General features: G+C 37.2%; 4 protein-coding genes across 7 annotated transcripts in view; 2 read left to right on the top strand and 2 right to left on the bottom strand.

Annotated features, from left to right (window-relative positions):
- Nucleotides 1-492: 492 nt before the first annotated feature.
- On the top strand, nucleotides 493-5,595 carry LOC109535719 (E3 ubiquitin-protein ligase MIB2). 2 transcript variants are annotated; one of them, XM_019901654.2, is made up of 13 exons: nucleotides 493-558; nucleotides 721-863; nucleotides 1,136-1,309; nucleotides 1,705-1,876; nucleotides 1,931-2,046; nucleotides 2,101-2,286; nucleotides 2,340-2,488; nucleotides 2,549-2,764; nucleotides 2,821-2,989; nucleotides 3,045-3,343; nucleotides 3,611-3,836; nucleotides 4,190-4,456; nucleotides 4,510-5,595. In XM_019901654.2, the coding sequence occupies exons 2-13, from the start codon at nucleotides 806-808 to the stop codon at nucleotides 5,436-5,438; spliced, it is 2,961 nt and encodes a 986-aa protein (XP_019757213.2). In that variant the 5' UTR covers nucleotides 493-558; nucleotides 721-805; the 3' UTR covers nucleotides 5,439-5,595. The 2 variants fall into 2 exon arrangements, with proteins under 2 accessions (XP_019757213.2, XP_048520509.1); XM_048664552.1 differs by having other exon boundaries at nucleotides 541-863.
- Nucleotides 5,596-5,903: 308 nt separating this feature from the next.
- LOC109535716 (heat shock factor protein) overlaps nucleotides 5,904-12,475 on the bottom strand; it is a 20,798-nt gene continuing 14,226 nt past the window's right edge. Inside the window, exons 2-4 of one of the 3 annotated variants that reach the window (XM_048664554.1) lie at nucleotides 8,075-8,501; nucleotides 7,563-8,012; nucleotides 5,904-7,154 (exon numbers count right to left, since the gene is read on the bottom strand). In XM_048664554.1, coding sequence (XP_048520511.1) covers nucleotides 6,469-7,154; nucleotides 7,563-8,012; nucleotides 8,075-8,438 — 1,500 coding nt within the window. In that variant the 5' untranslated portion in view covers nucleotides 8,439-8,501 and the 3' untranslated portion in view covers nucleotides 5,904-6,468. Of the gene's footprint in view, nucleotides 7,155-7,562; nucleotides 8,013-8,074; nucleotides 8,821-12,475 lie in introns of those variants that run through there. The other 2 variants (XM_019901650.2, XM_019901649.2) reach the window with 2 other exon arrangements.
- LOC109535717 (adenosine kinase) lies at nucleotides 9,027-10,952 on the bottom strand. The gene is made up of 3 exons (XM_019901651.2): nucleotides 10,591-10,952; nucleotides 10,368-10,532; nucleotides 9,027-9,861 (listed from the first exon to the last, which is right to left on the bottom strand). The coding sequence occupies exons 1-3, from the start codon at nucleotides 10,746-10,748 to the stop codon at nucleotides 9,159-9,161; spliced, it is 1,026 nt and encodes a 341-aa protein (XP_019757210.1). The 5' UTR covers nucleotides 10,749-10,952; the 3' UTR covers nucleotides 9,027-9,158.
- Nucleotides 10,952-12,475, top strand: part of LOC109535714 (optineurin) — a 6,022-nt gene continuing 4,498 nt past the window's right edge. Inside the window, exons 1-4 of the mRNA XM_019901648.2 lie at nucleotides 10,952-11,050; nucleotides 11,695-11,864; nucleotides 12,024-12,283; nucleotides 12,346-12,451. Of these exons, the coding sequence (XP_019757207.2) occupies nucleotides 11,705-11,864; nucleotides 12,024-12,283; nucleotides 12,346-12,451 (526 nt within the window). The 5' untranslated portion in view covers nucleotides 10,952-11,050; nucleotides 11,695-11,704. The remainder of the gene's footprint in view (nucleotides 11,051-11,694; nucleotides 11,865-12,023; nucleotides 12,284-12,345; nucleotides 12,452-12,475) is intronic.

Below are 12,475 nucleotides of genomic sequence, written 5' to 3'. Positions count from 1 at the left end.
CAATCGAAACCACTATAAAATCTTTGAATATAAAACTAGTTAGTTTTATATTCAAAGGATAAAATTAAGGCCGTGCACGTCCTAAATGTGGCAGAATGGCCAGTAGAAAATATCGAACTTCTCTGGACCCATGCGGATGAACGAAGAGAGCGTGTTTTACAGTGTTTTTGATTGTTAAAACTGAAAAAGTATTTTGTAAAAAACACACTGAGTTTGCATTATTTTACAAACAGCATACTTATTCCATACATGTACCTATGTGTTGAAGTTAAAACTACACTTACCCGGCTTTTGGTGAAATTTCGACTGGAAAGAAGCTAAATTTCCCGCATATTCAATCAATATAATGATGTTTACTTTCTAATATAATTAGGTTTAAATATTCCACATTTTTTCAAAAACTTCCCGGATAAACGATTAGAAACTGACATCCGCTGACAGCGATTTTGGAAAACTTTAGTGTCAACGTTGCCAAATGATTACATTCATTAATCAGACGTCGAATTGTTTCTTGTCAAACGTGTCAAACTCACACTAACGCCATTCAAAATTAGTGAGGTAAGGGTTGTTTGGGTGCATTGTTTATTTGGATTTCTTATCAAAACAAATTGTTCGGTTACTCTAAATTGGTTCGTTTGAATTAAGCTTGCTTTATTTAATAATTTTTTTTAAATTACTTTTGTGAATGCGGTTTAAATGATGTGCTAACGAATGTTACAGGCACCACAGTTCTGGTGACTACTTATTAGGGCGCCTGTAGTAGTTTATCTTTGTTTTCCAAACAAGTGTGTGAAATTTTCTTCATATGTTGGCCCCCGGGCTGAGAATTGTGCGAGGACCTGATTGGAGTTGGGACAATCAAGGTACCAAAAACTGCATTTTTCATATCATTTCATTTCATAGACTAGTATCATGAAATGTATTTTGATCCTTGTGGACAAGATAAGGATTAAAATGTAATTTGTTATCAATAAGACTGAGGCTGAGTAATTCGATCCACTGAGTAATTTATACAGGGAATAATCTAAGAAAACATTTATTTAACTTTTGCAATTTATGTATCCTATATCACGTAGCTATTTGGTATTCATAAAATAGTTTTTAAAAATTTCCCATGAATTTATGACTTGTTTAGATGGTGGAGAAGGGCATGTTGGGACCGTATGTGAAATTGGAAAGGCTGCCATCGGAGAAGTTGGGTGTCCTGATAAAACTGTGGTTGTTCAATGGGACAGTGGGAGCAGAACCAACTATCGAGTGGGGTATATGGGAAAATATGACCTAAGAGTGATCGATAATGCCCAAATTGGTAAATATTATTTAATTTGCTTGATTCAAAGCCGGAAAGTCCGTATACGAGCAATAGATAATTTAAGAGCTCGGGAATGTTTTCTGAAGAACTTTGGCATAAGAAGAGAAAAAAATAATTAAAGAGTTAAAATGGAGATAAAACCAATGTGGCCAAGACCCATCCAAATGTTTTTAAATGCCAAAGTAAATTCCGTTTAACCAATAATCAAAAGTATTGGTTTAAAAATATATTAATCACCCACATTTTATCCTAGAAGTACTGAATCCGCTATCCAACTTTGCATAATTGTAGTAGTACCTACTTGAATCTGCTATTTAACTTCACATATTTTCTGTTTTACGCACAGTTTACACACGCTCATAAATTTTCTATAAGAATGTTTTTCTTTGAAGGTGTTAAGCATACTAACATTGTATGCGACAGTTGCAATAGCCAGGGAATTTCCGGGATGAGATACAAATGCCTGGTTTGCCACGATTTTGATCTGTGCTACATATGCTACCATGGAAATGCACATGACGCTTCTCACCGATTCAAAAGATTTGATACAGCTTCATCAGCAGGGTTAGCATTAATTACAGTACATTGATTTATTTTTCCACCATCTACTATTTTTAGGGTTGAATTGCCCACTAGACAGAACGCAAGAAAGTGTGTCTTAAGTGGAATTTTTGTAGACGCTAAAGTGGTAAGAGGCTACAACTGGGAATGGGGCAATCAGGACGGCGGAGATGGTAAGACACCAGTCTGGATAACCAATTTGCTTGGATTACCATATTTACTTTCAGGAAAAATTGGTAAGGTTGTGGATATACGTGGATGGGACACTGAAAGCGCGAGATCTGTTGCGAAAGTGCACTGGTTTTCTGGCAAAACGAATGTATATAGATTGTCCCATAAAGGGATTTGTGATATTCAGTACATAGAGCCATCGTCAGGGGGCAACTACTATCCAGACCATCTCCCCATTTTAGGTAAAAAAGCTCAATTTCAACCGGGCAATATTTTATTTTTGCTGACATTTCAGGCCAAATTCTGGAATTAGCGGCTCCAAAGCCATCTAGGCCTGCCCCATTGCTATTTGGTCTTGGTGATAAAGTTCAGGTTTGTGTTACTGTCGAGCAGCTCAAAGGATTGCAACAAGGACATGGCGGTTGGAATCCGAAAATGGCAGATGTAATTAACAGCGTATATTAATTGCAAAAAAATCCAATAATTATTTAATTTGATTTCAAGTATCTCGAACAGATTGGAACAGTACATCGAATAACTGACAAGGGAGACATAAGAGTTCAATATGAAGGATGCAGCAACAGATGGACCCTTCATCCAGATTCTTTACAGTTGGTTAACAGTTTTAATGTAGGCGATATTGTCACTTTTATAACCGATATTGAAACTGTGAAGGAACTGCAAAAAGGCCACGGTGACTGGATACAAGTGATGGAAAATGTTCGTAGCAGTATGGCGTGTTGTTGGTTTTATTACTCTTCATGTGTCATTTTTAGTCTTTGGGGAAATTGGGCAAAGTGTTAAAAGTATACTCAGATGGCGATCTAAGGGTCAAACTAGATGGGCATGTTTGGACACTGAATCCCATGTGCGTTAAACGAGTACCTGGAAGCGCAGCTGAATTGGCGAACACGATGAATGCAAATCAAAGACTGGAACCAACAAGTAAGTAATGGAATAAATACGCAAAAACACTAAAACTATGCATGGACTGTTACAGTCCAATGGCACCCCGAAGTGCATAATGCAGCTAGTGGGGCATCAGCTAGTACATCCGCGGATTCGCTGGTTCTTGCGGCCGCGCAGGGACATTTGGATGCCATAAAACTCCTACTGGATGGGACAAGTCGTGACATACTAGACGCTCGAAGCAATGGGAAAACAGCTTTGCAAGTGGCATCGCATCAGGGGCACTTGTCTATAGTCAAACATCTTTTACGAGCCGGCGCTAATGTAAATGCGAGCGACTCGGACGGAGATACATGTTTGCATTACGCAGCTTTCGGAAATAAACCTGAGGTGAGTGTTGATTATTTCAAGTGAGTGTGTTACACCTCGTTATTAATTTCTTGATATCCAAGGTGGCATATAAAACACTAATAGGTACATTCACGGGTTTTGTCTGTCCATTATATAGATATTGAACAAGAAAATTAAATTGAAAAACGAGCACTTAGTGATACTCGCCAACTAGTTATTCGGAAGTTTTATGAAAACTTAAATGTCTTTACAGTTTGCCAAGTTGATTTATCGAATAGCTAACTAATAGTTAATAATTATTTTCAGATTCTCAGCCTTTTACTAAAAGCTGGCGCAAACTTGAACGCCGTTAACCGATGTGGGTGCACGTGTTTGCATGTGGCGGCTCATAAGCAGCCTGCAGAATGTGCTCAACTTCTTCTAGCCGCCGGCGCCGATCCCAATATACTTGATATGTATGGGGATACGGCGCTACACGATGCCATCGGCAAAGACTCTCTTCAGATAATTGAACTCATATGTACCACTCCAGGTAATTAAAAACCATAAATAGCTAAGCTTTATTGTTTACAAATTACCAAATCGCTTTCAACGTTACGACCATAAAATTCGCCAATCTTTTTAACTGCAGTTAGCCCAATTAAAAATCGGTTTCGAATTTCGTTTGAGGACAAGAAACCCAGTATTGATAAAAATCGCTTTTTAAGAAAGATTCATTTCCTTGCAAATAAATAAACTCAAGAGTCAAAAATATAACTGTTGAAATTGTCTAAATATGCGCCATTTTTTCCATTTTCTTAGTTACCACACCAAGTTTGTATTTCGTTTCAAATAATTTTGAGAAAATCGTTTAAAAATCTTTGTTAATCTCAATATAATTCGTAGGTGTCGATTTTACTTTGCGCAATAAAAGAGGATTTAACGTGCTGCATCACGCTGCCTTGAAAGGCAAAAATGCGGCAACCAAACAACTTCTCCATCACGCTCGTCAATTGGTGGACGTGAAAAAAGACGATGGATTTTCCGCTCTTCATTTGGCTGCTTTGAACGGACACAAAGACGTTGTAGAGACGCTGATTAAAACAGGCAAAGCCGAGATCGATTTGCGAAATAATCGGAACCAAACCGCCCTTTTACTAGCTGTTAGTCAAGGTAACTTATTTTTTAATGTTAATAATAAAGGCAATTTCATCTTATATTTTTAGGCCATTGTGATGTAATCGAGTTGTTGGTAAGCTTAAAAGCAGACATTCATGCAACAGATGAAGATGGTGATAATGCACTTCTTATCGCATTGCTGAAACGAAGTCAACTGGAAGGTGAAGTTACGGAATCCAGCCCCGCTATTAACTTGATTTATCAAAACACCAAAGTCCATGATCCTGGCCGTGCACTTGCAATCGCCTGTTATTTCATTGAACAGGGTACGAACATTGAGGCGGCAAACAATAAGGGACAAACGGCGTTTAATTTAGTGCGCGACGTATATTTGCAACAACTTTTCTCGTTTTACATCCCCACGACTGAGACGAATGACACTGAACTTGCTCAAGTGCTTTGTGAAATTGTTTCCTTGTCCATCAATCCGGACAGAATAGGGTACGGCAATAATGGGACCGAAAATAATCCTGTAATAGAAGAACAAAAGACTGCACGAAAAAGTCGAATTACTGCGCTAGAATCGAGTAGTACTTTGCAAGGAAATTCGCCCACCCATAAAGGCCCGCTTTATCAGAACGAAGATGTTCTGACTAAAAACACCGAATGTTTAGTTTGCTCGGAAGAGACCGATGAAAATGTCACGTTAGAACCCTGTGGTCATAAGCCTGCTTGTGAAGACTGTTCAGCACGCATGAAAAAATGCCTAGTTTGTGGGGAATTCGTGCAGAAACGTGTGACCAAAGATGGTCATATCATTCCCGGGAAAAGCCGACAACCCAGTGCCGAAAGGATGAAATATTTAGAAAGCAAAATAGCTGAAATTGAAGAAAGCAATGCCTGCAGTATTTGCATGGAACGGAAGCGAAACGTAGTGTTTCTTTGTGGCCATGGTACTTGTCACAAGTGCGCGGATACGCTCAAAAGATGCCATATGTGTAGAAAAACTATTACCAAGAAGATTCCTATTTACTGACTCTGAGTATTATGTTTATTTGTTGTATCAGTTTATAGATTTAAGCAAACATTTATCTTATGTATCGTCTATATCAAGTAACTGTGATTTATGTATAACTTTGTGTCATTTTTTCCACTAGAGTTTTAATGGAATACATTTTTACTATAGACAAAGATATTTTTTTCTTCCGTCCTATGGAACGCAAGAAAATATTTATAGTCAAGTTATAATAATTTCCTTTTGGATCTTAAAGTCATCTTCCTCTGATCATCATCATCATCATCAACTTAGTCTTCACGCTAACTTAAAGGCCAGCGTTCGCATTAACGCCCAAAAATGACAGGTTTTAAGCGTAATTTTTTTAACCAACGTCGAATCATTTGCGATTTTCTCACATATCTCCACATTGTTACGACTCAAATTAATTAATTCTTTATCAAACAAAATCATTTGCAGTCACACCTTGATATTAAGCGCTCAAAGTGAAACAAATACATTTATTCGTTATTCAAATTATACGTATATAACGTGATGTACAAAATAAATCGTAATAAATTTAATATATCGACACTGACAAAACTTGTGTATGTTCGAAACATTACAGACGTAATATGCGTATCTCTGATATGCTCCCTGAAGCTAATAATCTCTAAGTAGTCCACTTTCGCTCAATCGATATAATAAAGCTATTCCAAGTACAGCGAGAGTGGGATCAGTTTTGACATTATTATTAATCCCGAGGGGAGAATGAAGACTATAATTACTGAATAGAAATGCCCAGATCCGCTCGTTGCAACTTTAGGAGTCCAGTTAAACTTCACAAGTTGCTAAGCCGCTTATTACCTTAACAAATCGAACCGTAAGACACTATCGGACAAGTCAATGTCTAAAATTGCTTAAAAAATTATGAGTTTCTCGTACAAAGTTCATCACACAACTTCTTCCAGAGTCAGAAGGTCACCACGTTTCACAGTTAATTTGATACTTATTGCATAAAAAGATCTTATACCCTTTTAAGCCTATAAGTGTAACACAGTTAGTTAGTTAGTTAGTTCATATTGAAGAACTGATCAACTGAAACATTGGTCAAAATATCATCTGTATTGAATAGATCATCATCTAAACCGATTAATCCTAATGCGCCATCATCTATGGAAGGTAGTCCAGGATCGTCGCTTTTCTGAACAGAACTGGAAGGATCAGCCAATGCAGAGTTAATCGTGTCAGCTTGTATGGTATCATTGGAAGATAATGGTTGTGATAAAGCTTCAGTATTCCCAATTTGATTCTGAATCATCTTCTCTAAGTTTTCCAAATCGCTCTGCGATATATTGTTATCAACTTCCGGCACGGCCAGTGAAGACATCAGATCACTTGCCACATCGAAATTCAAGTCTTCTTCTTGAGCTTTGCAATTCTCATTAACCAATTTATAAAATGTGGTCATATCATCTGGTGTCAGGTTTTTGATTAATTCCTTAATCGTGCTCATTTCCACCCGGGAATTATCAATGAGATATCCCAAATTATCTTTACTTCCTCCAGCTCTTTGTAAGGCCGAGTTAGACGCTTTACTTGATGACGGCAAGCTGGATTTGTAATCAAATTGTGGTAGCGGTGAGTTGGATGCTCCCGCCATAGGATCGTATGTATTCGAGTTGGGCAGAAGTTCATCGATGGTGGAAGATACTCGCATATTGTGAGATTTAGCAATTTCACTCGCCTGACCACCTGCTAAAGCAGAAAAAATCCAGATGTTTTATTTCGATTTTGACAAATTCGATTCAAATTGACTCATTCATCGATGATCATTTTAAACACTTGTAACTTATGTCTTGCGTAAAACAATTTTTGTAAACCATTTGATCTGACTAACGACTTTTGAGATTCACTATTGCAAAATTTTACTGTTACTGTAAACAGACGTTACTTAATACTAATAAACGGCAAATCAAATCTCGCATTGCTGTACGAAATTTTGAAAAAAAACTCACAAAATTTCATATAAACATGTAGGCTCTAGAAAGTCTGGTTTCCAAGGTAGATGAATCGAAGCAGAAGAAAATGCTGGCTGTTTAATATTACTTGAACTAATTTTTTTTGTTAAAACTAACTATTTAAAATAAAATATAAGTAACTTACATTGACTGGAGGGACTATCAGCAGGTTCTACCACCGTATAATTTTCATGATCAGGTGCACTCTGTTCATTATCGAAATCAGTCCAAAATTCATGCGGATTATTCTTGTACCGATAATCCAGCTCCATTATTTTAGGACCAGTTTTCAAAAATTTATTAGAGTTTGCAGGACTGACTGTTCGGCCACCCTTCCTTGAATTGTGATGTTTTTGCATGTACGCTATCAGGAAATGAATTAGTTTGTTGATGATTTTCGTTTGCTTGGAATATTTTAGTCTTAGAGTGTTCATTTCTCTCCACAGAGCGGCATTTTCTTGTCTCAACTTGGACATGTCTGTTGCAATGGCATCACTTTTGTCTGTAATATTCTTAATAGTTCCAACTAGTTCCTGAACAATGGGCGCATGAGGAGAGTTTTCGTTTGGTGTGGGTTTAGTTGACTGCGATCGTCCTGGAATATTACTAAACTGTAGCAAATCGTTAAAATATTGCAGCATTTCACTCAAGCTATACCTGAAGGTACTTTCCTCTTGATCAGTGGCAAAAGCTGTGGTACATCCTTCAGAAAGAACGGATGTGTAAACTGAAATTCGTCCCTTTCGATGGATTGACTTTTATGAAAACCGTACAAATTCAATTGCCTTACGAAACTGGACAACTGGTTGTGTTTAAAATATTTGGGAAGTGTTTGCGAAATAAAACCCAACTGGTCATGCATCTCAAAACCGTCTCCACTGCTATTCCAACTGATAATCTCCTTATTGCTCTCATCATTCACTATTATCCAGAGCTTCTTAATAAATAGGGGTACATTGGAGGACAGTGCATTGATATTTTGCGGGCTATCAGGGTTTACAACTACGCTGATAATTGGCATTTCTTCTCCATTTTCCACATTTTCCTCTAAACAAGGGTCTTCTTCAGCGTATTCGTTTTTAATCTGCGAACGTTTCATCTTGCACTAATTTAGGGCCAGAACGTACATTTAAATATACTTAATACATTGTTTACAACTTTTTGTAGACTTTGGGGCACTTTCACACATTGGAGTATGATGACAATATCGCTATTGGGATCTGTCAGTCCATTTTGTACAGCCCGGGGATTATCGCATTACTGACTTTTATATGATCATGACAAGGAACGCAAGATGCCCGGGTGCAGTATTGGGGAATATATGCATGCACCGTGAGTTTCCTAGTCAGATGTCAGACAAGGGAAACTCAGAAAATAAAGTAAATTGCAAAAAGGAAACTTTTGTAAATTAGAATTTCAGATGTTCTTTTGCTGATTGTTAAGATTTTGCCAGTCGTTAATACAAGCTATACTTGCGGTCGAGCTAAAGGGCAGTTAATATAAATCATATTAGAGAAACAATATCTATTATTTTTCATTTGTTTTATCATTTATTGTAATGTTCATTTTTTCTATTATAGTGTTTTGCACATAAAACTAAACGAAAATGACTAAATAACAAATGCTTTTAATGTGCGTTACAGCAGTCTGCAGATTTTACATAAGCCCTTTTTCTACTTCTAAACGTTGAAAAGTTTGGAAATTGTAAGAACATAACATAAAATACTACTTAATCTATAGCTTAAAGACCAATTTCCGCCCGATATTTAGGTAAGCTGCATCCGGTTTCCTTAATAATGCTAGAAGCAGCATAAAGTCCAATTTCTATGCACTTTCGAATGGGGCTAGATGTGACCAGGCCTGCCAGAAAGCCCCCAATAAATGCATCTCCTGCCGCTGTGGTATCTTTTATTTCAGATTCTTTTATTGAGGGGGGTTTCATCTCAATCGACTCTTGACTAGAATAACAAATTACTGGTCGCGAACCATCAGTGATAACAAAAGTCTTCCCGATATTTCTTCGCGCACTATCTTCAATTAGTTCCAAAGCCATTGCTTCGATTGAGCTGTAGTTTAGCAGCTGCGAAAGAGCAATATATTCCGCTTTATTGCCAAAAATCACATTCGAATGATCTACTAGATATTTGATCGATTCTGGAATAATCGAAAATATATAAGCACCGCACAGATTAAAGGCTAGAAGTTTTCCTTCTGCTGCGCATCGCTTAACAAGATACTGTGCACATTCAAACCGATTGGTCAGAAAGTAGGCTTCGATCAGTATGATGTCAGAGTTGTCGAAGAGGCTCAAGAAGTGGGGATGAGCAAGCAAAGAAGACAGTGGCAGAACTTCAGCCGCCCCTATATGAGCCACTAGTGATCGATAGAGCCCACTTACCAAAGCTACAATTTTACCAGTTGGTAAACCTTCCTGGGTAATGTACCTAGAAATTTCATATATTAAAATTATCAATGATTTTTAGTGTTTGGAAACATTTTTTCCAATTATTTGAATGCAATTTTTCGAAAATCTTAGACAATTAATTGTTTCCGAGTAAAAGGGTTGATCAAATTAAAGTCATAAAATTAAGAATATTTTGCTGGAAAGAGCTGGAAAAACCATATTTAATGACTTTTAAAAGTTTCAATTTATAGTGGTCAAAAACTCCGTTTCCATAAAAAAATGCGCATATTGTTAACTTCCAACACGAGGGCCTGATAAACTGGAAAGTTGCCGTCTCAAACTTTGCCAAAAAACATTTAAAACTACAAGTTTTTTACTAACGTCCAACACAGAAAAAGGCATGCAATTTTCTCAATTAATCAAACACTCTGTATTTACATTGGTGGGGTAAATTGAGACTTTAAAGTTGGCGAGACTGCTATCTGTTAGCCAGCTTTTTGACACTTGCTTTCGTTCTGTAATGTTTATTTACAAATAGTGCGCTACCTGGTCGAAACAGCATCTGATTCAAGTATATTTCGCAAAATATCAGCCTCCTGATCTTGACCTGTGGACCCAAAAATAGCAACATTACACCGCTTGTGCATGATCCACTGCAAAACCCTTAGAGAGTTTTGACAACATCCTCCAGCTGTAACCTGCTGATCTGAGCTGTAACACCGATTATTCCGCTTATTTGGGTATGTTAATTTTTTGCAAAACTACTTGCCCTTCGATGTCTTTGCTTAGCATGCACATTTCCTCTTTAGTTATTTCTTTTTGGCTGTCGATTTGCAGGTTATATTTGTCTAGCAATCGTGCTACTTGGCAGGAGGAGTAAATTGTAATATCCAGCAAAGGATTTCCGAAAGCTAAAATGCTTTTCATTTTGCCAAATATTTGCTAGAACAATTTTGGAGTCGGGAAACCCCAGAGCGTTTGTCGCGTTTGCTACGATCAGCTGACAGATGTACGCAACAAACTACAGGCTGTAAATCGAACAAACTAGAGAAAGAAAGAACATATTTGCATTTGGACACACAATCGTATTTTCCCTATCTTGGCTTTTAATCTTCGTTTGGTTTATCTAGTTTTATATCTGTGTGTATTACATATCCAGCGGAACGCAGCTTGTTGCTCTCTGTTCAGTCTTTCCAGTGTTTCTTACTAGTTCCCACCAGCCGAATTCGGTAAGAATAGAATTGATGAATCACTTGTGTATATTTGTTGATTATTTACTGCGACGTAGTCGGTCTAGTTGATTTAGACCATTCTTATTGTCATTGTTCATAGCATTCACTTCAGCCAACGGATCCAATCGAATACTAGTTTTCTTAAATTCTGATTGGTTCAAAGAACACTCAGAAACAATGACTCACATTTAGAATCTAATCAAGTTTTTTGCTGACCGATATGCTAATCGTTAGCTGAGCGAATTGAATGGAGCATACGGGGCAAGGTCCTTCAATTCCTTCTTATTTTATACAAAACCACATTTATAATATGTGATTTAAAGTCCAGCTACATTATTTAAAGTCTACGTTGAAATCATCAGATGAACATGCATAGTGCAAAGCAAGATATTGCTTTAAAATTGAGGGTTGTACGATTTTTGTAATAAATTGTAAAAGTTATTACCGCCGCACATATTAGGCAAAATATGAGGACAAACTCAATTCCTAATAATGAACTAATAATTCTTCCTAATGATGGAGTAATCTTACTGTTCACACCTCAATTTCTTTCAGGATTTGCGTCAGAAATATTGGAAAAATAATAATTAAAGCGTAAAGTTGGTCATAGCAAAATTACTCACATAGTTTAATGCTTTTAGGTTTGTAACGATGGCTTCTAAGGATGCTTCTGTGGACCGCCAAATATCTGAACAACCCGTTTCGGTTCAGGATGACTTGGAACCGGTTCCAAACAGCCCCGAAAATGAGTCGTTTGTTGTCATAAAATCAGCTCAAGATCTTGCTAGTATTGACGACAATGACATACCAGGTACTTTACTAGATCGTTCGCTTAATCTTACGTAAAGTTAGGAGTAAGAGTAATTCTCACAAAAGAAAACGTATAAAACACTCTTGTTTTTTGATCTTCATGTATGTAGACATGACGATTTTTCCATAGCATATTAATTAACTGAAATTGTGTTTTCAGACTTCAGCATGACACTCGAGCATAAAGATATTATCCGTGAAGAACTAGCTCATTTTGAAACGTTTTCTAATCAGCCTCAACCCAGTGTGAACAGCTATGTCTTTGCCATCAACCCTGTAAATGAATCCACCGCAGATTTGAACAGATCGCAAGCACAGTCCATTGAATCAAGCAAACCATTTGCCAAGGGGATTAATAATGAGCTGCCTTCTTTAAGTAGCACCTCTAGTTTTCCTGCCTTACCGCAAATGGCTAATAATGTAAAACTATTTGTTTCGATTTGGGAGTCATTAATTGTTTTAAAAATATACATTTTTTCCAGGAAGATACGGCTATTAGCATCGCCGATTTTAGTCGTAGTGACTTCTGTTCAGAAGGAATTCAAGAAAAAGTCTACCAACTGATTGAGGAAAATACGCATCTACGGGGTATGAACCCCAAAATATATGATT

Source organism: Dendroctonus ponderosae, unplaced genomic scaffold (genome assembly GCF_020466585.1).
Source record: "Dendroctonus ponderosae isolate FM_Combo_2020 unplaced genomic scaffold, Dpon_F_20191213v2 Dpon_F_20191213_3, whole genome shotgun sequence".
In the NCBI taxonomy this organism is placed as follows: Eukaryota; Metazoa; Arthropoda; class Insecta; order Coleoptera; family Curculionidae; genus Dendroctonus; species Dendroctonus ponderosae.
Note: the sequence above shows the minus strand (reverse complement) of the source record. Positions and strands in the feature narration are given on the sequence as shown.